Source organism: Anastrepha ludens, chromosome 4, assembly GCF_028408465.1.
Source record: "Anastrepha ludens isolate Willacy chromosome 4, idAnaLude1.1, whole genome shotgun sequence".
NCBI lineage: Eukaryota > Metazoa > Arthropoda > Insecta > Diptera > Tephritidae > Anastrepha > Anastrepha ludens.
The window spans coordinates 98,959,480-98,982,322 of NC_071500.1; the positions used below are offsets into that span (position 1 = coordinate 98,959,480).

At 36.6% G+C, this 22,843-nt stretch overlaps 3 protein-coding genes across 5 annotated transcripts; 2 read left to right on the forward strand and 1 right to left on the reverse strand.

Annotated features, from left to right (window-relative positions):
* Positions 1–2,965: 2,965 nt before the first annotated feature.
* LOC128862127 (uncharacterized) lies at positions 2,966–4,334 on the reverse strand. Its single transcript, XM_054100586.1, has one exon. It carries the CDS (start codon positions 4,280–4,282, stop codon positions 3,131–3,133), a length of 1,152 nt encoding a protein of 383 aa, XP_053956561.1. The 5' UTR covers positions 4,283–4,334; the 3' UTR covers positions 2,966–3,130.
* A 3,193-nt stretch (positions 4,335–7,527) lies between these two features.
* Positions 7,528–9,395, forward strand: LOC128860337 (hydroxyacylglutathione hydrolase, mitochondrial). 3 transcript variants are annotated; one of them, XM_054097804.1, is made up of 3 exons: positions 7,528–7,576; positions 8,138–8,253; positions 8,304–9,395. In XM_054097804.1, the coding sequence occupies exons 2-3, from the start codon at positions 8,170–8,172 to the stop codon at positions 9,027–9,029; spliced, it is 810 nt and encodes a 269-aa protein (XP_053953779.1). In that variant the 5' UTR covers positions 7,528–7,576; positions 8,138–8,169; the 3' UTR covers positions 9,030–9,395. The 3 variants fall into 3 exon arrangements, with proteins under 3 accessions (XP_053953779.1, XP_053953777.1, XP_053953778.1); XM_054097802.1 differs by lacking the exon at positions 7,528–7,576 and adding an exon at positions 7,583–8,041; XM_054097803.1 differs by lacking the exon at positions 7,528–7,576 and adding an exon at positions 7,583–7,936.
* Position 9,396: 1 nt separating this feature from the next.
* Positions 9,397–10,629, forward strand: LOC128860338 (hydroxyacylglutathione hydrolase-like protein). Its single transcript, XM_054097805.1, has 3 exons — positions 9,397–9,487; positions 9,549–9,697; positions 9,752–10,629. Exons 1-3 carry the CDS (start codon positions 9,439–9,441, stop codon positions 10,466–10,468), a joined length of 915 nt encoding a protein of 304 aa, XP_053953780.1. The 5' UTR covers positions 9,397–9,438; the 3' UTR covers positions 10,469–10,629.
* Positions 10,630–22,843: the final 12,214 nt, after the last annotated feature.

Consider the following 22,843-nt stretch of genomic DNA (forward strand, 5'->3'; position numbering starts at 1 on the left):
AATAATTTCAATGCATTGTTTAAGCGTGTGTCGTTCCATTTTATTAATGGCGTAGTTTCGACTTGTCAAATATCAAAAAATGACAGCTTCAAAAGTGACATCTACCGAAATAGCGGGCTATTCAATATAACACCTGTTATTGGAAAACCCTTTATAAGATAACTAGCGTACCCTCGCCCGCTTCGCTAGATGATAAATTCAATGATTTGCTGAAAGAGAATAAAATTAATACGAAACAAAGCAAATTCTTTGATACAATTTCATTCGAACTTTATTGTAACACTTTTTGGTAGACAACGTTTTTGTTTTTTTCATCTTTCGCGTGAATAATGACGATGGTTTGCCAACTCGTGAGCAAGCTACATACAATTGTCCATGAGAAAAAATAGGGTATTATAAATTAATACCGCACATTTGTAGAGACTGTCCTTGCGCCTTATTAATTCTCATAGCGAAGGCAAGGCGAATAGGGAACTGCAAACGTTTGAAATCGAATGGTAAATCCGCCGGAATCAGTGGAATTCAGGGTATCAAAATGTCTTCTCCTTTGTACTTCCCTTTCAAAATTGTTGCTTCGATAACGTTACCCATTAGCTTCTTCACAGCGAGTCTGGTACCGTTGCAAAGTCGGGGCACATTACTATTGCGCAGCATAATAATCGGTGCTCCAATTTTTAATCGTAAATTATGAGATGGTAAGCCTGGCAAATCGAGTGAGTTTAAGAATTCAGTTGGATAATTTCCGACCTCGTCTTGATCAGTAATAGTGTCCATTGACTTATACGCAACTATGTCACCAGGTATTTGATCTAAAATAGCTGAATTTATATCATTGACGTCCTTATTTTTCCCAGCTAAAATTGCTCTTTCGCTGAGTCAATCATGGTTTTTGTAATGTTGAACTATGTTTGGAAATACACTCTGTATCAATGCCTCTTTAGACTGTGCAAAAGTACAGAAATTGTTAGGCAATGTTATCATTCCTGTTGTTTTTGAAAAAAGGTTTATTTTTTTTGGTTAAAAAGTGTTTTTTGAAGTTTTGAAAAACACTTCGCTCTAACAAATTTCTTCTCAGTTAATCTGAAAATTAAATATTTTGAAAAAACTATTTTTTTTTAATTTAACGTTTTTGAGAAAATTTTGTTCTTGAAAAAATTTCATACTTTTGTAAAAGTTTAAATTGATTTGTTAAAAAAGATTTTTTTCCGCTTTGAAAAACACCCCCTCGAAAAAATGTATTCTCTATTAATAGTGGAATATGAAATGCTTTGAAAACACCATTTTTTTTTTTTAATTTTTTTTGGTTTTCAGAAAATTTTGTTTTGAAAAAATTTCATACCCTTGAAAAAGTTTTATTTTATTTTATTTGTTTAAAATTTTTGAAATTTTTTTTTTTGTAATTTTAGAAAAACACCTCTTCGAAGAAATTTCTTTTATCTTTTTGAGGAAAATTTGGTTTTGAAAAAATTTCATGCTTTCGAAATTTTTTTATTTTACTTTATTTCTTCAAAATTTTTGAAAACAATTTTTTTTATAATTTTCGAAAAACACCCCTTTGAAAAAATGTTTTCTATGTGTCATAGTGGTATTCCATTAACTTTTAGGATTATAGTCAAATACTTACAAATATCTACGCTTTCACAAATAGCAACAATAAACAAATTTCCTCAAAACCAAAAAATTTACTTTTTTTCTAAAAAAATTCTAAACAAACAACGTAATAAATTTAGAATTTTGTGTTCACGAAAAAACAGTATTGTTTTTATTGTATTAACTGAAAACCAAAATGTTGGAAAAAATCAAAACAAAACAAAAAATAAAAAGTTGATATGGTAAATAATATGCAGGGTCTGATACACGCAAATTTCCATTGGTCATTATAGTGACAAAATTATCGATCACCAATTCCAACAGGATTTCAAAATCAGAGTTGGAATGAGTTGTTGTGTGGTGTACTTCTGAAAAAATGAGAAATAAACAAAATAAATCTAAAAATTCGAATTCTAACTTTATCTTGTGTATGTTCTTATTACCTTTGAATTTTTCCAATGAAGCACCATTCATTTTAAATTTTCCAAGAATTTTTTTTATCATTTCGCGTTTCTTTCCTTTTTCATTCGATTCCAACATTTGTTCATAGCCGAAAACATCGTTTGCAAACGCATTCATTTCCATATAGAATTGGTCAAAGAAAGCATTGCTCAATTGAATTGAAACATTATTTTCATAAATACTTAGGACCTTAACTAATGCACCTTGGTACATACCTAACGCAGATATTCATCGCGACCTTGACATCGATACTATTGATGAAACAATACAAAGCGCTAGCAGAAGACACATAAATAGACTATTAACGCATACAAATCCTATGATGAGAAGACTACCAAATAAAGAAAAATCTACCCAAAGTCGGCTTAACCGTCAAACACCAACAGATCTTGCAAAATCCTTGTAATCAATTGTCAACTAATCGTATATGTCATTGTTTGTTAACCACTTGTTTTTAAATAATATGTATATATTTCTTCTAAATGAGCTTGGGGGCATTGGCCCTTCAATATCACTCTCATTCCATCTTTTTGTAAATCAAATTACTTATTGTCTAACGACAGGTGTAATATTTTATGGAAGAAATAAAAAAAAAAAAAATTTCATTCGAATCATTTGAAATTTCTGTATACAATAACGAAAAATTCAAAAAAGTTGTACACATAAAATGAATATCGATTCGAAACTTACTTTAATCTAAGAATCGAGCAAGTTTTGTTTTGTACAATATTTTGATTTTTTCTTTTTTTTATATGAAAAAAATATTTAAAAGAAATTTTTTTTTGCTAAAAACCTTCCCCTAGTGGATCCCTATAATATGAAAAAAGAACGAATAAAATTGGCCTCGTATCGGCCCAAAAAAATGCGTACAAACGAACATCATTTCATTTTTATATATATAGATTTAAAAAATAATGTGAATAAGAAAACTATGTTTAGCGATATGTAAGTAAATATGTAAATATGTATACATGTATAAAAAAAATTACAAATATGCCCACTAAATAATAATATTTTAAATAAATTTACACAGGAAACTTAAAAAATTCTTATTAGAAACGAAAAAAAAAAAAAATCGTCAAACCTCCTTCACTAACTTCTTATTGTTATAGGTCGCATGAACCAGACGTAAGCTTCTCCCCACCGTTGCCACTGGACGCATAAAATTATTTATAGTCTCGGCCACAGGCTCTAAAATATCACGCAAGGATGTCAAAATATTGTACACCAGTATTAGCGGTGGCTGGAGAAACCCATTAAAGAAAACCGTCAATATCGGCTTAATCAAATAATCTGATGTCATGTGCAGAAATCCCACCACGAGCGTATTCACCAGCGAATAGAGTACAAAACGGTACGCCTGCAATAGAAAAGTGACCACAAAGGTGACACCAATGTGCAAACTCCCGAAGAATTCCGCCCAGAAGCGCGTTGCATAGTAGGTGGCGCGTTCGGCCAGTACGATGGACAACAGCTGCGGATGACAATCGGTGGTGCGCAAATATTCCGCACAGCCGTGTTCGAAAGGGTAGATGCCGATACGTGTTTCGCGTGTTGGTGTTGTATCTCGTTCCGGTTGTTTGTTTTCTTCTGCCTTCGTATGTTGTTGGCAGTCCTCGGGTAGATCATCAAAAATGTTGATGCATTTCGATACTTTTGGTTTGGAAACATGCGGACGAGCGGTACGCATATTATCGAGCGATTGGCGTAGACGTTGGAAAATTGTATTATTATCCGTGTTGTGTTGCCTACGACATTTGCAATAGTTCGATGGATGTTTTTTGGCCTCTTGCTGCTCTGGAAAAAGTTTACGCTTGCTCTTCTTACCACTACCTTTCATGGCAGTTGCCGGCGTACTTTTCGAGCGGCGCATTCTTCTCGATGCCGTTTTATAAAGTTGAAACTCGATTTTTGAAGGCGTTGGATTCCGTTTGCCTCCCGGACGTGTTGAAGCCTCACGCACTGCGCGCATTTCGTACAAAGCTTTGGATTGGCTGCCACCACCCGTTTCTGTTTCAGCTTGGGTATCATTCGAGAATTTGTTGTACTTTAGCTTGTGGCCATGATGATCGTGAAAGAGCAACTGACCGTTTTCCGTCTCTGTCGAAGAAGGTGATGATTGTAGCAGATACTTGAGCGGTGATTGAAGCTTCGCTGTGACGCCAACATGCTGTACTTCAATGAGATTTGATTTGGAGTTGGAATTTCGTTCAAGCGGTGTATCCGACATTTTCTTTATTATTTTTATGTGCGGAAAAAAATTATAGAAAATAATTTTTAATGACTTCTATGTGTTCAATTGTGCAGTGAAGATATAATACGAAAAAATTAAACCTTAAAAAAAAGTTTAACAAATCATCGGACTAATGGACCATCGAGTGCTTTGACCTTATGGTGAGTTTGTGTACATATTTGACTTCTCAGTCTAGAGCGACCGTTTATAGGCCAAATGCACCGTATACATAGTAAATATGTATGCGCATCGCGGCTGCTTTCAGATAACCAATTTCTGTTGGAATTTATTGAAACCTAAATATTCTTACCTGCTTATAGTCGGTAAGAGAGAAAAATCAGACTTCCCCTCAAACAAGTACCCTTTTTTATTAGTCCGTGCACTTTTTAATTAATTTAATAAAGGGGTTATGTACAGTTAGATGGCCGAAAAAAACGAAATTTCCGTATTTTTTTCTGAGAAAACTTTTAAATTTATTGATCTAAACGTTCATACACATATTTTTATGTTATCTTTCAACTGTATTTTAAGACTTAGTATTAGTAAAAATATTTATTTGGAAAGGAGCTACAGCTGATCTCCGTGAGCTCCTCTCAAAAAAGACATTTTGCGGTGACCACTATATCTCTGAACTGGTTCCTCTGAAATTAAGAAACCAAACAGATTTTGTTAAGGGGGGGGTAACGTTTTAAAATTTTTTTTTTTGCATTTTTTTTTTATTTGATTTTTTAAATGAAGAACCTTTCAAGAATATTCTGTGAAAATTTTAGATGAATCGGAGCAAAACTTACAAAGATACAGCCATGTAAGTGTTGCTACCTACCTGGCTCAACCGCGCGCCATTTGTACCTAGCAACTGTTTCGCTCACTATATATTCTCTTTCACAGAAGATCATTTACCGACTGTAGACAACATCTACGACTATAAGTACATAGTGCCCTCAGGCGGTATAATGCCATAATAACATTAATAATAATAATAATAATAACAATGAAAGTAAACATTCGATCGAACAAAAATACACGTGTGTTTTCTGCATCATTTCAGTTCCGTTTTCCCACAACTTACGTTTTCAAAGTCGGTGCCCCTCATAACTTTGAAACTACTACACCAATCCTTTTGAAATTTTGAACACTTTTTCTGTAGATGTTTTACAAGGTAACGCCGAAGAGTTTTTTTCGAATTTGTTGATACTTTTGTTTTTACGGTAACTAATTCACCGATTTTTTACGCGAAAATCGTGTTTTTGACTTTAACGTGTTCCCAAAAATCGAAAAATTTTTAATTTCAAAAAACCCTCTCGGCGTTACCCGGAGAAAACGATTATCTAACGAAATAACTTTGGTTTTTTGATTTCAGATGATTTAACACCGAGTTATGAGGGGCACCGCAAAACTACTTTTTTTTGAGATGCGCCCGAATAATTTCTGCCATTGCCGTATTTTTAAATATTTTTGGATGAAAATTTCACAAAATATACTTCAAATGCTATAGTTTTATGTAGTAAAATATTTGACGAATAAATTTCAACTGTGTCATAAAAAAAAATCATAAAAATGTGCCTTTTTTTCCATGAATTAACGTTACCCCCCCCTTAAAGTAATTCTGTTAAATCTAGTAATTAATCGAAGGAATAAGCAAAATAAATTTTTTTCATCAAATGGCGATTTCTCAAAAAAAAAAAAAAAATAGATTTTTGAACAAAATTTCGGCCTTAAATTGTTTATAAAAAATATATAGATATATTTATCGGTGAGACAAAATCTTTAATTAATTACTAAAAAATATATTTAAGAAGCTCGTGTTAAAACTTGAGACTAATCGGTTTAGCCGTTTTCGAGTAGTGTTGGCTTTGTCGACTTTGAACACACCATTTTGTGAAAAACGCGTTTAAAGTTTGAAAAGCACTTTACTTATGATAAAATTGTTTTTTTTTTTTTTTTTTTTAATTTACATGGAGTTGTCTATTCCAGGAGCATATAATACACCCTCTGTCGCTTCGGCAGCTTCTAATAACTCCAGCTGATGTTGTCTGCGGGCCATTCTTTCATCTCGAGTGCTCTGACGCGCTCTAAGATCGGAAATGTTCACGCGCTGCTCATCTTCTTTTTCGGCATATGAATGCGCATTGGGCCCAAGTGTAATTCCTATTGCCTTCATCCAAATAATACAATAGTGATGCCATTCCTTCATTAACCAAATAAAACGGATCTAATGTTAAATATCCTTTCCTCCACAGCGACATCTACTACACTTATACTTATTTGAGGAATTTTATTCCCACAGAGACATATTTATTTGAGGAATTTTGGTGTTGCAAACAGAAATCCACCAAGATTGTAATGTCAAAAACAGCGGTAGCGAGATCCAGTGCTGCCACCGCATTTGTTATCATGTTAATTCAATGTGCATCAGTTACCCACCGGCTTAAAACAGCTGAAAGTGTCAGCTAAGACCATCACATCACCATAGAATGTTTCTGTTGCCGTTGACGTAAGCGGTGAAAATTGCGGCGAGTTAGGTTTTCACATAAAACCGTGCCAGCTGACTTTTCTTTCTCTAGGCTGAGGTGTGACTATGAATTTTTTGTAAGTACTAAAAACCAATTGATTATATTTCTAACTAAATAACTAAATCGTTCCCACGATAGTCGGTTTTACGTAACCGGAACGACCCGGATTTATAACCGGCCAAGGACTGTCACTTCAGCAGCATTCCTCGTATATGCACGGGGAATGTTTATGCTGTTACAACAACAACAACAACATTTCAAATTAAATGTTTATTTAATATTTTTATTTTATTTATTTAGGTCTCGAGTTAAATGTTACAGACATTAGCAAAAATTAAAAATACAAATTTTTTTTTTTTTTTTGTTATAATGCGTTGAAGGGTAAATTCCAATAACAAAATGCCAACTAATTACACAATAAATAGTACTTCAATCAAGATTAAATAAATTGACTTTTAATCCGAGAAGTCAAGCTCTAGAAAATTTGGGAAACAATTTAACTTTAAAATTTAACTTTAATGCTTTGTACTTGTACATGGGTATTTCGTGTGTGCATACCGAATTTCTGTATGTGCCGAAAAGCGAGAATAGCCAATTTCAGCGTTTTTACTATGGATTGGAGTTTCATGCGATTTGTGTCACTACGAAAGGCTGGTACGGTTGGCTGTTATGTCTGTGGGTAATTGATGGTTAAGCCATGAAACGAAATTGTTCCCTTGTCACGCGACCTTTGCCGCTTAGTCCGGCAACCATACATTTAATCTAATCGGAATTCAGAGTACGGAGCTTATTTTTTTACAGTTTAATAATAATTTTTAGTTTCATTCTAATTTCATCAATTTTCTGCACGCCATACTATTTTATTAACTAGAATTTAGTGATTTTGTCGCAAAGAGAGCAGGCTGCAAACATCTGCGAACAAAGCACAAATTTGCAAAAAGCGCACAAAATAGCGACGATAGTGGGACAAAATCAATATTGCTTAAAGATAATTTTATTAAAAACACACACATATATACAGTTACTGAAGCACAAAACCAAGTATTTAGTAATATTTTATAAAGTTCAATGCTTTCCGCCGCTTGGAGAAACGTACAGCAGGGTGTTGTGCGCAATGCATCTGCTGTTTATTTTCGAGGTGTGTGCAGCGGCGGACGCCCGCCCGCTTGGGCAAGTGCAAGCACACTTGCTATCAAGCGGAATAGTCTGGATTTTGTGTCGCTGCGACGTTTTGACATCAAAAGTGATTGTTTTCCAACTAAAGTCATAGAATAGATAGAAAATAATATCTTCCAAACAGCAAAATTCAACTAAAGTTTTGCATTGCTTTCTTTTGCAGTACAAAAATTACTCAAAGTTGGTATAAACAAGATGCACAGTTCAGTTGTGGATATAAAATCTTCCTGTATTAACGTGAAGGTGTTGCCTGCGCTGGAAGACAATTACATGTATTTGGTAAGTCATGCATATTAATATTTGATTTGAAATTAATATTTCTAATTTAGATTATCGATAAAGCAACAAAAAATGCAGCCGTTGTTGACCCCGTTGACCCAGATGTTGTAATTGCCGCCGTACAGGCCGAAGATCTTAAATTAACTAAAATTCTTACGACGCATCATCACTGGGATCACGCCGGCGGTAATCAGAAGTTACTCAAACAATTCGATAAATCGCTGCCAGTATATGGAGGGGATGATCGTATTGAAGGTCTTACGCACAAAGTGACCCAAGATGAGCGCTTTCAAATTGGTAATCTTGAAGTGACTTGTATGGCCACGCCTTGTCATACTAAAGGTCATATCTGTTACTATGTGCGTTCGCCAAATGGTGATGAACACGCCGTTTTTACTGGTGATACACTCTTCCAAGGTGGCTGTGGGCGTTTCTTTGAAGGCACGCCAGATCAAATGTACTCGGCATTATGTCAAAAATTGTCTTCTCTACCGGATGAAACAAAAGTCTATTGTGGTCACGAGTATACGCTGCAGAATTTGGCTTATGCACGACATGTGGAACCGTTAAATGCTTGTGTTTCGGAACGCATCGAATGGGCGAAGTTGCAACGTGCTACCAAATCGCCCACCGTGCCCTCGACTATTGCTCAGGAAAAGACTTGGAATCCATTTATGCGTGTACATGAGTTTGATGTGCAAAAGCATGCTAAAGCAAAGGATCCCATTAAAACTATGGGTAGTCTGCGCAAGGAGAAGGACAACTTCAAGGCTTAAAGCTTGAAATAAGAAATATTTCGAAGAGATTGATACAGCTCGCCATAATATGGCAGGCGCAAATCTTAACTTTTTCTCATATACTTCTATTTTTTTAATTGTTTTGGTTGTTTGTTTGTAGAAATATATAGATATATATATATTTGCTTTTTTTTGTCAATCTGTTAATTTTATAAGTGTGCTTATAAATCTTTAATAAGTAAATGAGGACTAGATTTATTTTTTGTTACGATTTCATTTTTATATAAATACTGGGTGAAAACTATTTTGAAAAATTGTGTTGAGAAAACTGTGAATTTATGTATGTCAATGTAATTCAAACCGAATTAAAAATTTAAATAAACTATTTGTGATTTTTTGCCTTAATATTGAAATTTGTAAATTTTGTAATAGAAATTAGCTGAAATAAATGTGGTCTTTATTTGGGCGTGGCTTTGCCCACAATATATACAGCTATGGTATGTAATTAAATAAATTTTTAGTTGTTATTAGTGCTTTCCTCAATTGTATGAAACCTAGTATTTCGGGCGCGTCGTTTGTGGGCCGACAAACAGCCGTGTAAGCCGCCACAAGCTGCTCCTGAGCCTCATAGTAAAATTGTAGACGTATGTTGTGAAGGTATGTTAGTCAAGATAATACCTGCACGAGCGAATAACTACATGTACTTGGTAAGCTTTTTGATGTCTGTATTTAAACATTGCTTCATTGCATTGATTTTGCAGATTAAAGACTTGCCCACCGGCTGTACAGCCGCCATCGATCTCTCCGATAACAAAATACTCTTTGAAATACTCAAAAAAGAGGAACTAAAACTTTCTTACGCTTTCATCACTCATCATCATGAGGATCACTCTGGTGGCACGACAGAATTGGCGGAAGCATGTCCCGATGTAAAGATCTGTGCCGGTGATGAGCGCATCAAGTGCGTCAGCAATTTCCTTAAGAATGATGACAAGTTCAAAGTGGGGGAGATGACGGTGAATTGCATGCATACACCTTGCCACACAATTGGCCATTATTGCTATTTTGTGGAATGCGGTGCGGGTGGACCACCTGCGCTCTTCACAGGCGATACAATTTTCCAGGGCGGCTGTGGTGGCTTTATGGAGGGTTCGCCGGAACAAATGTATGCCATTGTAAACCGTTTAATGGCGTTGCCCAAAGAGTCACGTGTATTTGGTGGTCACGAAAATACAATTCCCAATTTACGTTTTGCCGAAACGATTGAGCCTGAAAATTCAAACATTAGCTCACGTTTGTCGTGGGCGAAAGACCAACGTGAATGCAAATTACCTACACCCCCTTCGTTGTTGTGCGAGGAGAAGCTTTGGAATCCATTTTTCCGCGTGGATCACCCGGATGTGCAGAAATACACCGGCGAAACAGACCCGATTTATACTATGTTTTGTTTGCGCAAACAACGGGATACTTTCAAGTAGTGGGTGTATCAAAGAAAAAGGAATGTATGAATGTATAATATTTGCGAGAAAATAAAGACTTTAGCACGTTCTGATATATTTTAATAGGGCTAGCGTGTAGAAAATTAGTGGATTCGAAGTCGCGAAAATTTATATTAACAGCAGAAATTTCAAAAATCTTAGTAACTTTTGTTTATTCAAAAATAATAATTTGCTTAACTTGTGACGCCCTGCAAAAATGTAAACTACGCAAGTGGCAGCATGCACAGGAAATGCCGTTATTGGATAAACAAGATTTACCATTTCCGTTGTATTATTGGTTATAAACTGTTTGAATAACATTTTATTTATCTCTTTCAAAGTTTTTGTTGAAGTTTTGAGTGCGCAGGGCGTAAAATCCTATACTGTGTGGAAACATTGCCATTCCGGACATCTCCGAGCGAAATTTGAGGAATTTTTCAACTAGGATTTTAACAGGTGAAATTTTTTGCATGACAATATTATTTACAAGCACCATTATTATTAGAAGCACAAGCAATATTATTTAGAAGCACCATTCCGGTTGCCTGTTCATTGCGATGCCATTTTGCTAGTGGCTTATTCTAATCCTTATGCACGTAATATTTTGCTGGAAACACGAAATTTCGGACATACCTAAGATCAATTAAATTTGACATAGCAAAATTCGTAAAATAAACAAAACAATGGCCATACATGTTTGATGAATGTTGCTGAAGTGACAATACTTGGCCGGATATACATAAATCCGGGTTGTTTCGGTAACGTAGATGCAGGACAGAAAACATCTGAAAATATTGAAGATTTTTTGTAGTCCATGTCGAATAAATTTTTTTTTCACCTTCCATTTTGGGTATTTGTATATATTCTCCATCGCGGCCGCCGTAGCCGAATGGGTTAGTGCGTGATTACTATTTGGAATTCAGAGAGAACGTAGGTTCAAATCTCGGTGGAAGACCAAAAATGAAGAAACAGTTTTTTTAATAGCGGCCGCCCCTCGGCAATAATGGTAAACCTCCGAATGTATTTCTGCCATGAAAAAGCTCCTCATAAAAAATATCTGCTGTTCGGAGGCGGTTTGAAACAACATCAAGTCGTACGCCACAAATATTAGGAGGACCTCGGCCAAACATCCAAAAAGTGTGTACGAGCCAATTATATATATATGTATATATGTAATATCATAACAACGGTACAGGAACATCTCCATCAAAGGTCCTTTAAAGGGGTGCAGTTCTGAAGTAGTTAAGATATACTCCAAGATTAATATAACGAGATGATATACAGCAGCTCTAGGTGAGTAGATGGTGATACTTTTCCCAAAGACGTTTACTTTTACATTTAAATATCAAAGAGTGCGAGAATTTAAGTTGATTCCGAAGAGTGCTTTTGATTCGATTCATCATCATTTTCCACTTCAAAGTCTGTGCGCATACGTTTCCTCTTGTGCCACTTTGCCGCCTCGTCATTTTTATTTTTCTTATTTCCCTTACTCCTTAAAAAATAGCGCGAGTACCGCATCAATGATTATAAATCTTAAGCATCTTTGTACATTGCTCGTTTTTATATTTCCCGAAAGCCTAGATTCTATAGCCTTTTTTTATATTTTTTTGGGATGCAGTAGTTTAAAAGTTACAGTGAATGTAAATTACTGGGTTTAAGTATTCCGTATAGAATTGATTTTTTTGCTATAGTTACCTGGTGTAACTTTCAAGTAGCTTCTTCGTGAATAAAGGGTGTTTCAAAAGACGCGCCTAGATTTTGCTTTAATAAGCAAAACATTTAAATATTTAGATTCACTATTTTTATTCAAAATACAGCTCTTGACAATTGAAATTTCTTGAAATGTTTTTACTATCCTTTGAATTTTTGACTCATTCGGATGGTTACTTTCACCAAAAAAATCGCAAATTTTGCGATATGTTGTTCTTAGAGATCGACCATTTGCATAATTGGTTTTAATGATTTTGACGCGTCGTTCTATCGTGTTAAATTATATACCTGTCCACTTGACAAATACCAACGATGGCATAAAAAAGAGGTACCGTGTAGGAAATATTCACTACTGGTATCTAGGCGTCACTTTTGAAAGACCCTTTATCACAATTATTTTTGTCTGTATATACAAAGCTTGATTCTTAGTGTTTTCACAGAACCATATAACTTTGATTTTGTTATGTAATTTCAAATAAAAGCAAAATTCTCTGCAGACTTGTGAGACCATTATATACAGGTATATATATAATATATATAATTGTACACGTGTACACCCTTTCTGGGTGTTTGGCCGAACTCCTCCTCCTATTTGTGGTGTGTGTCTTGATGTTGTTCCACAAATGGAGGGACCTACAGTTTCAAGCCGACTCCGAACGCAAATATTATGAGGAGCTTTTTCATGGCAGAAATACACTCGGAGGTTTGACTGCCGAGGGGCGACCGCTATTAGAAAACCTCTTTCTTAATTTTGATGTTACACCGAGATTCGAACCTACGTTCTCTCTGAATTCCGAATGGTAGTCACGTACAAACCATTCGGCTACGGCGGCTTCCTAAATTTTTGCCTCTATGTCGGACTTAGTTCATTTATATATTTTATTTCATTGCTGGTATTATAATTATATATTTAAATTTGCATTTTATTAATACATTTTCAAATATTTCAAACTGTGTCGACCAAACTGGTACCGCTGCAGTAAACTACCTGCGAGGGTTGGCTTTCATATTTTGTGCCTCTGCAACACTACGAATGATGTGAGCTGTAATTCGATACTTTTATCGAAAAGCTTGGTATAGTTAAAGTTTTAGTCTAAACTTAAAGTTCAATGCTCATAAGTTTAGGTTCACTTTTGAGTTTGTTGAAAAATTCATCTCGTTTAAAAGAGGGGATTAACTCGTGAAATTCTCGTGCGATGATTTAATACGATTTTCGACGTGAATTATCGAGACAAGAGTGCATGGATAAACTTATTTTGATTTTTGGCCTTAAAGCACCACACTTAGCCACTGGGAAACGAGTACAACGAGCTTCAATATGGCCGTCAGTCCTTGCCGTATGGATTTCGTGAAGGCCGTCCGTTGTTGCATCAGAAATAATCAATGCTGGGCGTCAATTGTTAATACAAGATCGTCATGTGACATATGGCAAGATAGAAGCATCTTTGCGTATTAATGGGACCAGCATACATTGAATAGTGCATGAACATTTGGTCGTCAAGAAGATTTGTTCTCGTTGGATACCGGGAAATTAAGGAAAACCAACCGCCGAAACCTTAATAACGGGAGTTTTAGTAAGAGCTTGAGGACTTCAAATGATAATACAAAAGATAAATGTTGTTGGAATGCATTTTTTTGTATTGTGACCTACTAGATTTTATGGTATTTATTTTTTGGTTATGATATCCGGCATATGTCCGCCGCGTCTGCAAGTTTCATGGTCTATTCGATCAGTCCGATTTTTGACTACTTTTTCCAATCAATTTGGCCATATAGCGTCAAGCGCGCTGTATGGCTAGTTCCGCCCTTTTGTTGGAATCAAATGATTAGCTGATTATTTTTTCGAAACAAAAATTCAGTTAGCATGACTCGATAGCGCTCGCCATTCACAGTACCAGCAGCTCCTTTTTTTAAAGCTTCTTACTTACTTACTTAGCTGGCAACTATAGCCGATGGTTGGTCTTAGCCGCTACCAAAATGTTGCGTCAATCGCATTTGAATTGCGCGCATTGAAGCCAGTTAGAAACACCAAGGGCGGTCAAGACGTCGTCGACTTGGTCTTTCCTATGCAGATGATGACGCCCTTTTTTGCGAGTTCCACCTGTGCATTTCGAAAAGAATACCTTCTTGGCTGAATCGTTATTGTTCATTCGTTCAACGTGGCCTAGCCAGCGCAGCCGCTGAATTTTAATGCGCTTCACTACGTCGTTGTGGGCAGCTCGTACAGCTCGTAATGCCATCTTATTCGGTATGCATCACTCGCGCAAATTGGACCATAGGTGTTACGAAGAATTTTTAACTCGAAAGCTTCTAATAACCGCCCATCGGTGCTATCCAGCTCCAGATTTATTATTTTCAAAGTAAATTTCTACAATTTGGAATCGTTAATCGATTCATGATGACCTGACAAACCACACTGAACAGAAATGTCAACACAGTTTGCCGTTCTCAGCTGTGAAACCATAGTTATCGTTATCGGTAATTCTCATGCCGCTAAAAAAACATCCGTTATATGCGTATAAGTTGATATTTTATTGTATTATCTTAAAGTATCCAATTGCTGTTTCTTAACACATCTCCTCACGCTTTGGTTATTTTGCCTTCAAAAACTAAATCCAAAAAGTGTATGCCATTCATAGAAAACTCGATTTTTTCAGCATAGCTCAATAATGGTAAATATGGTGGGAGTGCATTGGGTCGCAATGTGTAGTTGTTGATGGTATAAAGTGTATTCTGCAAGAAATAGTTATTCAATAAAATCTATATGAACTCAAAGGGAGTTATGGCCCCTTAAAAGAAGAAAACATCATTTAAAAATATGTCTACTTTTTACCTTTATCAGTGGACACAAAAGCGGTGGCTTGGTCACCTGTTGCAGTTCGATTACGGTAAGCCTTATGTAGTTATTGTCATACTTTCCGCCTAGCATTTCACAGGTATTATTCATCTCTGCATGCACAGCGTTTGTAACATTGCTTCCTTTGTGAATAAAATATAAATTCTCACGTATTTGAAGATCGGTAACATTCCGTTGCACCCGTACATGCAAAGTAAAGGTGCTCTGGCCCATAACGTTCCTGCCACAGTGGAATTGCTGCACATCCACGAAATCTTGTTGGTGGATGGTATAATTTACGTTATCTATAGAGATGGCATAGTTACGCTGAGAAAGTAATAAAATTTGAATTTCCGTCGAAAGGCTTTAAATTAAAATTGAAGTATGATATTGTAGATGAAGGGTTTGCAGTATATGTAGAAGGTACGGACTACAAAACCTTTAAGGTTAGTTTTATGCGGTTAATTTCATAACCAAAGAGGCTTTAAAGTTGGGGTCCAACTCGTTCATTCTCAATGCTTAGGGATCGTTGTTGGGAAGAAGACATTAATATTTTGTCCAATAGTCAAGCAGCGATCAAGGGGGGTCGGCAGAACCGGTTTCAGTTTTCTCCTTCTCAGACATCGGTGTCCCCCTTACCGTTGTTAAAAGGAAACTACTTCTTTCTAAAACAAGAGCAAGGCACATGGAGGTCTGCCTCATCGTGTACTATTTCGAAAACACTATGGCCTCAATACGATATAAACAGAACGCTTAAGATGATGGGAATCCCCCGCCATTCAATTTCCAAACTCATTGAGGTGTTCACTGGCAACTTGGTGATCGGTACTCATGCGCAGAAGCTTGGAATTCCGAACAATCCCTATTGCAGAAGCTGTGGGGATCCTGCAGAAAAAGAGAGTGTTGAGCCCTTTCTCTGCAAATGTCCGGCTCTGGCGGCTAGGCGCTTGAGATTGCTTAGCGTGCCCTTTGGGGATGGCTTGAAGAAATTCTCCAGCCTAGATCCCTTTTCTCTCCTCCACTACATCAACAGTACTGGATGGCTGTATACGGTTTTCTCTTCCCTAAATTTTTTCGCAGGTAGTGGCTCACATTATGGTATCAAAACGGCACGTAAGTGTTACTTGTAGTGTACCTGCGGTACTCTTGTCATCTAACCTACCTACCTAAATCTGGGGTTTTCCGGTTAGGCTGCTTATTGGAAAACTGAGGTACTAACCCCGAACTATTTTGACATTTATCGACAGGCGGTTATCTAAATCTAGCAAAAGCATCAAATTTTGAACTTTATTTTTACTATCATATTTTAGGAGCTACTGTCGTCTGAGCTTGTGCTTGCTTTGCAAAGTTGCTTAAGGTATCATGAAATTTTAACAGCTGTCTGTTTAAGGTTAGTATCTATAAATTCATCTATCAGAGGTGACTTTTGGAACAAATTTTAAAACCAATTTCATTTGTGAAAAATTCCATTTTCGGGGTATTTTCAAATCGGTCCAGCTTACGTACATAGGTTTTAATATTTTCTTAAATATTTTGGCCAAAGTCTTAAAGTATTAAAAATTTTATAATTGCCGGGGAAAATTCACAACTTGTTTTGGTGATGCACCCTAATGATAATGATGCACCCTTTACATTTAATAAATAGAAAGAAAATTTCACCAGAGGGTCGGTCTTCTCGATAACTCTCTTAACAACTAAATTTCTTCTAAAAAAAGATATCCCTTGAATGCAGCCTTACCTTTTTAACAGCATCAGAAATATTTATTGCCAGAATTATATAAAATATGACCACAAAAGTTCTCACAACCATCGTTGCTGTCTTGCTATGCCACTGAATGTTTTTCATGTACTGATTTCAACTGTGGTGAACTGAAAGCAAGTCGTGATTTGCCGCCCTAGTTTGTATGAATAATTAAAAAACAATTAATTATTTTTTTTTTAATGAAATGAATAGAGTCTAAAATGTCAATGATTAGGTGAATTTTTATTATAAAAACCTTTAATATTTTCTTATCGCTAACATTAATCGACACTCAATTTCAAATTGCATCAAATTAAAAATCTAACTCTTTTTTATTAGCGTGCCCATCACCCCTGTGAGAAAGGAAGATGAAAGTTTATTCACCTCTTTCAACTTTGTTTCCTATACTGTAGCCGAGAGTGTATGTAAGTGACATGCCGTTGGAAGTTTAAGTTTCAAGGTTTGATCACCAATGCGGATATTGTATAAACGTTTTCTCCTGAGACTCAACCAATCGGAAAACTCTGAGCCCATCGGTTATCAGTTAGTATAGGCATTATTTTTTTGTTCCTCTATTCATCGGTAACTTCATAGGAATTTTCTTATGCTTTCATAATAATCAGTAGTAATCATACAAGTGAGCTAAATGCTTCAGCCTTCTGCCTCTGGCGGTAAAGTTTAGAATGATGGAAATTCGGCAATCAAATCAATGAAAGATCTCCGAGAAGATTTTTGCACGAAAAGGCTTCTCATAAAATTCGTTTGATGTTCAGAGGCGAGATAATGATGCATCTCATCTATTTCCGAAATAACATTCAGGCGTGCACCAAAAATAGCCCGAAACACCTTTCAAGGTTATGAGAGATACAACACAACCTTGGATTTGTGGTAGTTCGAAGACTACGTCGTTTAGAGTTATGTTTTTCTCCAGTCGATCACCGTATCGCCACAATTTGTGTTTGCAAGAGATTTCTCAGTATCTCCATAGCACATCAAAAGAGCTGATAGTTGTAGTCAAGACTATTTGTTCTTGACTTCTTTATAAATGCTATTTTTAGACTGAGGAAGTAATTGAGAAGTAAACAGAAGAAGAAACTATCTGCCGTTCTGTGTCGGCTTAAAATTGTAGAAAACATCAAGGCGCACACCACAAATAGGAGGAGGAGCTGGGCCAAACACACCCAATAAAGGAGTTGAAAAATGACTGAAGAAAAAGTTCATTCGCCAGCCAGGAATAATCTCAAGGGCTACGTAATTGAACATTTGTTTCTTGGAGCACGCTTAAGCATAAGTTTTTCCATCTCCGGTCTTTTCTTGTATTTACAAGAAATTTTCATGCCCAGGAAGCATTTTTTAATCACTTTATATTATATTAGAATTTTAAATCTTCAACTCAGCTCAGTTTCGACTCTCCCTACTTTTCTAAGGAAATAAGTACACAGTCTACTCATTATTATACTGACCGCATCGTGATGTTACTATGGACTAAGTAAGCAATTGAGTAGTCGAGCCCTCTCTCGCATGACCAAACTGACACTTTACAAGACGCTCATCATAACCGTGTTGCTTTATGGCGCAGAGGCATGGGTAGTGTCACAAAGCGATGCAGCCGCTCTTGGGGTGTTCGGGAGAAAAGTTTTTCGTAAGATCTTCGGTCCTGTGCGCGTTGGCGAAGACTACCGTTCAAGAATGAACTACGAGCTGTATGAGCTCTACGCCGACATTGACGTAGTTCAACGCATCGCCATCCAACGCCTGCGTTGGCTAGGGCATGTCGTGTGTATGGTTGAAGAAGCTCCAACAAAGAAGGTGCTCGCGGGCGAAGTCCAAGGGAGCCGACGCAGAGGAAGACCATTGCTCCGGTTGAAAGACCAGGTGGAGGAAACGATATGCTTGCTTGGTGTACAGAATTGGAGAAGAGGCGCGCGAGCAGAGGCGCCTGGAGAGAGCTAGTGAGGTCGGCCGTAACTCGGTAACGGGTTGTTATGGCCACCTAAGTAAGTAAGCATCGTGATGGCATTCTAAATTTGTAGGTAATGTTTTAACGCTCTAAAGCCCGATTTGTAATCCAACGATTTAATTATTATATATAATTTCGTGATGCTAGTAAATGTTCTCCTAGACTAGGCGTGAGAGCGGTGTAGCGAACTGGGGAGTTTAGGCTTTTTGAAATGTAGTTTCCTGCGAAGCACACTCTTTCAGCTCAGATCTTAGCTGCAACAGCGTAATGATCCGGGTAGTTGCTAGTTTGCCAAATAATGTGTATTGTTCTAGTCCTCCTTCGAGGACTTTTCCATAAAGAATTAATGCTCTAGTTAATGCGAAATCTGGTGTTATAGGGTTATCATGCGTTTTCCCATCATAGTAGTGGCGGTGTGTAGAAAAGAAAGCAGAGAGTAGACTCTACAATGCAGAATATCGCTTCGGTGCAAAAATGATAGAATACAGATTGAAGTGAAAAAATGAGCTTAACGTGGCAATGACGTAAATGCTGATGAGACGTCTGAGAGGTATAAAAAGTAGGTGTCAAAATAGTTTGCTTTTGTAAATAAAAATGAAGAGTTAGTTCAGGTTGCTCTTAAGCAAACATTCCTAGGGGGAAAACCACTTAGAGGAACAGAAATGGCGAAACATCTTGTACGAGATAGGAAGCTAAATTGGAGGCTCACAATCGCAGATAGAGTACGCAAAGCTAAGATGGCGTTGTACTCTTGCGGAAGGCTAATTTGAAAGAAATGGGGATTGGAACCCAGAACGATACACTGGCTGAGAAGGGTGTGAACATCAAAAGAATTGACAAGGTTCAAAAACTAGCATTCGTTCTTATAACTGGTGCGATGCCAACCACACCGTCAAAAGCATTATACGCAGGCGACATTAAACTTCCGGCCGGTAGATCTACAGGCAAAATATATCGCGCGTAGTTCGTCAATAAGGCTGAATACTCAAAGTAAGTGGTTAAATACGGTTTACCGTGACGTAGAATCCTGGCTGATACTTTGGAGCTTTCCAGACTGGGGGAACTATGCAATCCCGCCTACATTTGCCATTACAACGTTTACGATTCTCCTACCCTCAAGAGTAGAGTGCGAACGGGATAATGTAAGACAGGGCAAGTCCATCCATGTATACACAGATGGTTCAAAGCTCGAGGGCAGGGTGGGCGGAGGTGTATACTCCGAACATCTGGGGATCTTCTTCAGTTTTCGGCTCCCTGTAGTGTCTTTCAGGCTGAACTGATGGCAATAATGAAAGTCGCGACACTGGTAGAGTGTGATGCGATACCTGAAGATGATATATACATTTTCACTGACAGCCAAGCGGCGATAAAATCCCTCACAAAACAGTCGATAACCTCCAAGGTTGCCATGAAATGCCGCACATCTCTTAAGGAGATGGCTGAGTCATTTCACTCCAGGGGAACCAGGATATCTCGCCATCGCAACATTGGGTGTAATTGCAAAGCCGATGAACTAGCGAGACTCGACACCAAATTGACCAATGAGTATATAGACAATGACATAGGCATACCCTTACAAACATGTAAGCTACTTATCCTTGAAGAAATCGTAAGAACAGCGAACGAAAGATGGCGTAATGAAACCACCCGCGAAATCGCTCGGCAACTGTGGGTGAGTCATCTAAAGTTTGAAACTTGAACCACTAGAGCCATTAAAGATAAATTTTACGCGATTTATCCAGTAACGATTAACGCTCTCAAGAATGAATTTGGTGAAGTCAGTGATCAAATACAGCTCTATACGGTTGAAAATATGTGAAAAATTAGGTTCAACGTATCGGTTACTGCAAGGCCAGCCGTGGAAGTGATTGTAATTAAAAAAAAAACACAGAAAAACTCACGTTGGAAAAAAATATTCGTTTCTTACATTTTTGGTTTACATTTAAGAGCATCTCTTGAAAAACCCTTTATAAATAAAAATCTAGAATTACGAATTGTCAGCAACAACCTTCGCCATTTTACAAAGCGTGGCTTCGGTGCGGGTAATTGTGTAACGCTCATCCATTATAACTGATTTCCACACCTGTTAAGGGGTTACATACGTCCATCAGCGCCAAAAATGCGCTAAAAGAAAAACTGTTTTTAGAAGAGATAGCAATAGAAATAAATATATAAAAATTTTATATATTGTTTATTAGTACTTAAACTTTATAACACAACTTATTTTAATTTTTCTTTACAAAAATTAGTATATATAAAATCACGTGACCCAAACATCAATGAAAAAAAGTTGCTCCACGGTTTCATTTCTCCTTGAAATGTTGATGGATCTGTAAAAAGGAAAAAAAAATTCTTCTAAAATAAAGTTGAAGTTATAGTCTGTGGAGCCAGATTTTTGAATTTCGAAAAAGTTTGAAATTTACGGCAATTAAAAAAAAGGTACGCGTTTTACGTCATAAATGTCAGACTTAAATTATGTTTATACAATTTTTTAATAAAAATATCAAAAATCCGTCTCGACAGATTATAGAGAAAACACTTTCGAATATTTAAAAAAAAAACCGCATAAAAGAATATTGAAAACTGTATGAGTTATCATGCAGACCGAAAAATAGTTTCGAGACAAATGAGTCTAGACTTTCAAGTGCCTCAAACGAAGGACAGCTACCTGTGCGCATCAAACTCACGTCGAGCACTTACATTTTCTACCATAACTTTGTATCAATGGGAATTTTTGCAATCGACTTCCACAGAAAAATACGCCTAAAACTGTGAAAAATAATAATCTGTAAAAAAAATCGATTTTTTTTAAATTCTGGACTTATGTAAACCCTTAACCAACTGGTCTAAGGGAATTGAGAATTATACTCTTGAAATCCGTAGTTGCGTTTTAAAAACTTTCTGATGAGCACTCGCTGTTGAATCCAGTGAATCATTAAAATGAATTAGTTTTAGAAACTCATATCGTATCTCACACGTGAGTTGCCGTTTCTCCTGCGTAGAAGTAAGACTCGGGATTTAAAACAGTTAAACAATTGTTATTGCTTACCCAGAAGTATATCCTTCCAACATTACCATGATTGCATAATTTTGTGGAAAATGGCTCCACAGACATATGGAAATATGTAATATATAATATTTACATACTTGGCGATTGTGATCGTGACAAATGAAAGGGAATGCAAAGGAATAAGTGGCCACGGGTGAGGATGAACGAGAGTTATTAATAAAAAGGACAATTACAAGTAGTTTAATGAGGACATTTAATATGTTGAAAAATAAACCAAGAAACCTTGCAGCTACTTAAAGAATAAAGTGGAAGAGGATGAAAAACATCAAAGGAAAACAAAAAACACAATTTTTTCTTGATAAAATAAAATGCTTACAAAAAACATAACACAACAGTGCAATAACCGAGAATATAAAGTGCACTCGGAATGCAGGCTGACAGTGAAAAAATGTGCAAGCAAATGCGGCGAGTGGAATCGGTGGAGAACATAAAACAAAAAAAACACACACACACTCCGTAGCGGATGTGAACTAAGGAATTGCATTGCCAGCGCACGCGGAAAGCACAAGTGACTGTGACGCCGACATAAGTGCCATTATTGCAGCAATAATAAAAACAAGTGAGCAAAAAAATGGCGGCAATTCCATAAAAATAAGGAGAACAAGAAGTAAGCATAAAGAAATGTGCAAGAACAAGCAATGGGTGAAGAAAGTAACAAAATTTCTAAGTACATATTGTGGTAGCTGCAACCAACATTTTCCCAATGGCGCCAGCAAGCAATAACAAATCGTATGTATGAGAAAATGTACAAAAAAAGCTATTCTATTTCACACCATAACAATTCACTTTCACCTCCCACCATTTTACACCACTCCCACCTCAGCCATACTTTCAAGTTTGCCAGTTGCTTGTGCAGAGTTGTGCTGTTAATGGCGGGTGGTTGGCAGTGTTGGAACTCATTTAAAAAATGTACCGAATTTGAGGTGAATATACCTAAGTCATAGCCATAATATGATATAAAATTTTGAGTTGCGTGGAAGTGCGCTCAAAATGTGCATTTTGTATTTTATAATAATAATGCATTGTGTACATTATAACATTTTCCAAGAAGAAATGCA

What these genes read in the sequence shown, in the direction of transcription:
- LOC128862127 (XM_054100586.1), bottom strand. Translation starts at nt 4,282, where the DNA reads ATGTCGGATACACCGCTTGAACGAAATTCCAACTCCAAATCAAATCTC.
- LOC128860337 (XM_054097802.1), top strand. Translation starts at nt 7,867, where the DNA reads ATGCTTTCCGCCGCTTGGAGAAACGTACAGCAGGGTGTTGTGCGCAAT. An exon ending in GCGACGTTTTGACATCAAAA is followed by an intron (nt 8,042 to 8,137) that starts GTGATTGTTTTC and finishes TTTCTTTTGCAG; the next exon opens with TACAAAAATTACTCAAAGTT. An exon ending in AAGACAATTACATGTATTTG is followed by an intron (nt 8,254 to 8,303) that starts GTAAGTCATGCA and finishes TTTCTAATTTAG; the next exon opens with ATTATCGATAAAGCAACAAA.
- LOC128860338 (XM_054097805.1), top strand. Translation starts at nt 9,439, where the DNA reads ATGTGGTCTTTATTTGGGCGTGGCTTTGCCCACAATATATACAGCTAT. An exon ending in CCACAATATATACAGCTATG is followed by an intron (nt 9,488 to 9,548) that starts GTATGTAATTAA and finishes TATGAAACCTAG; the next exon opens with TATTTCGGGCGCGTCGTTTG. An exon ending in CGAATAACTACATGTACTTG is followed by an intron (nt 9,698 to 9,751) that starts GTAAGCTTTTTG and finishes TTGATTTTGCAG; the next exon opens with ATTAAAGACTTGCCCACCGG.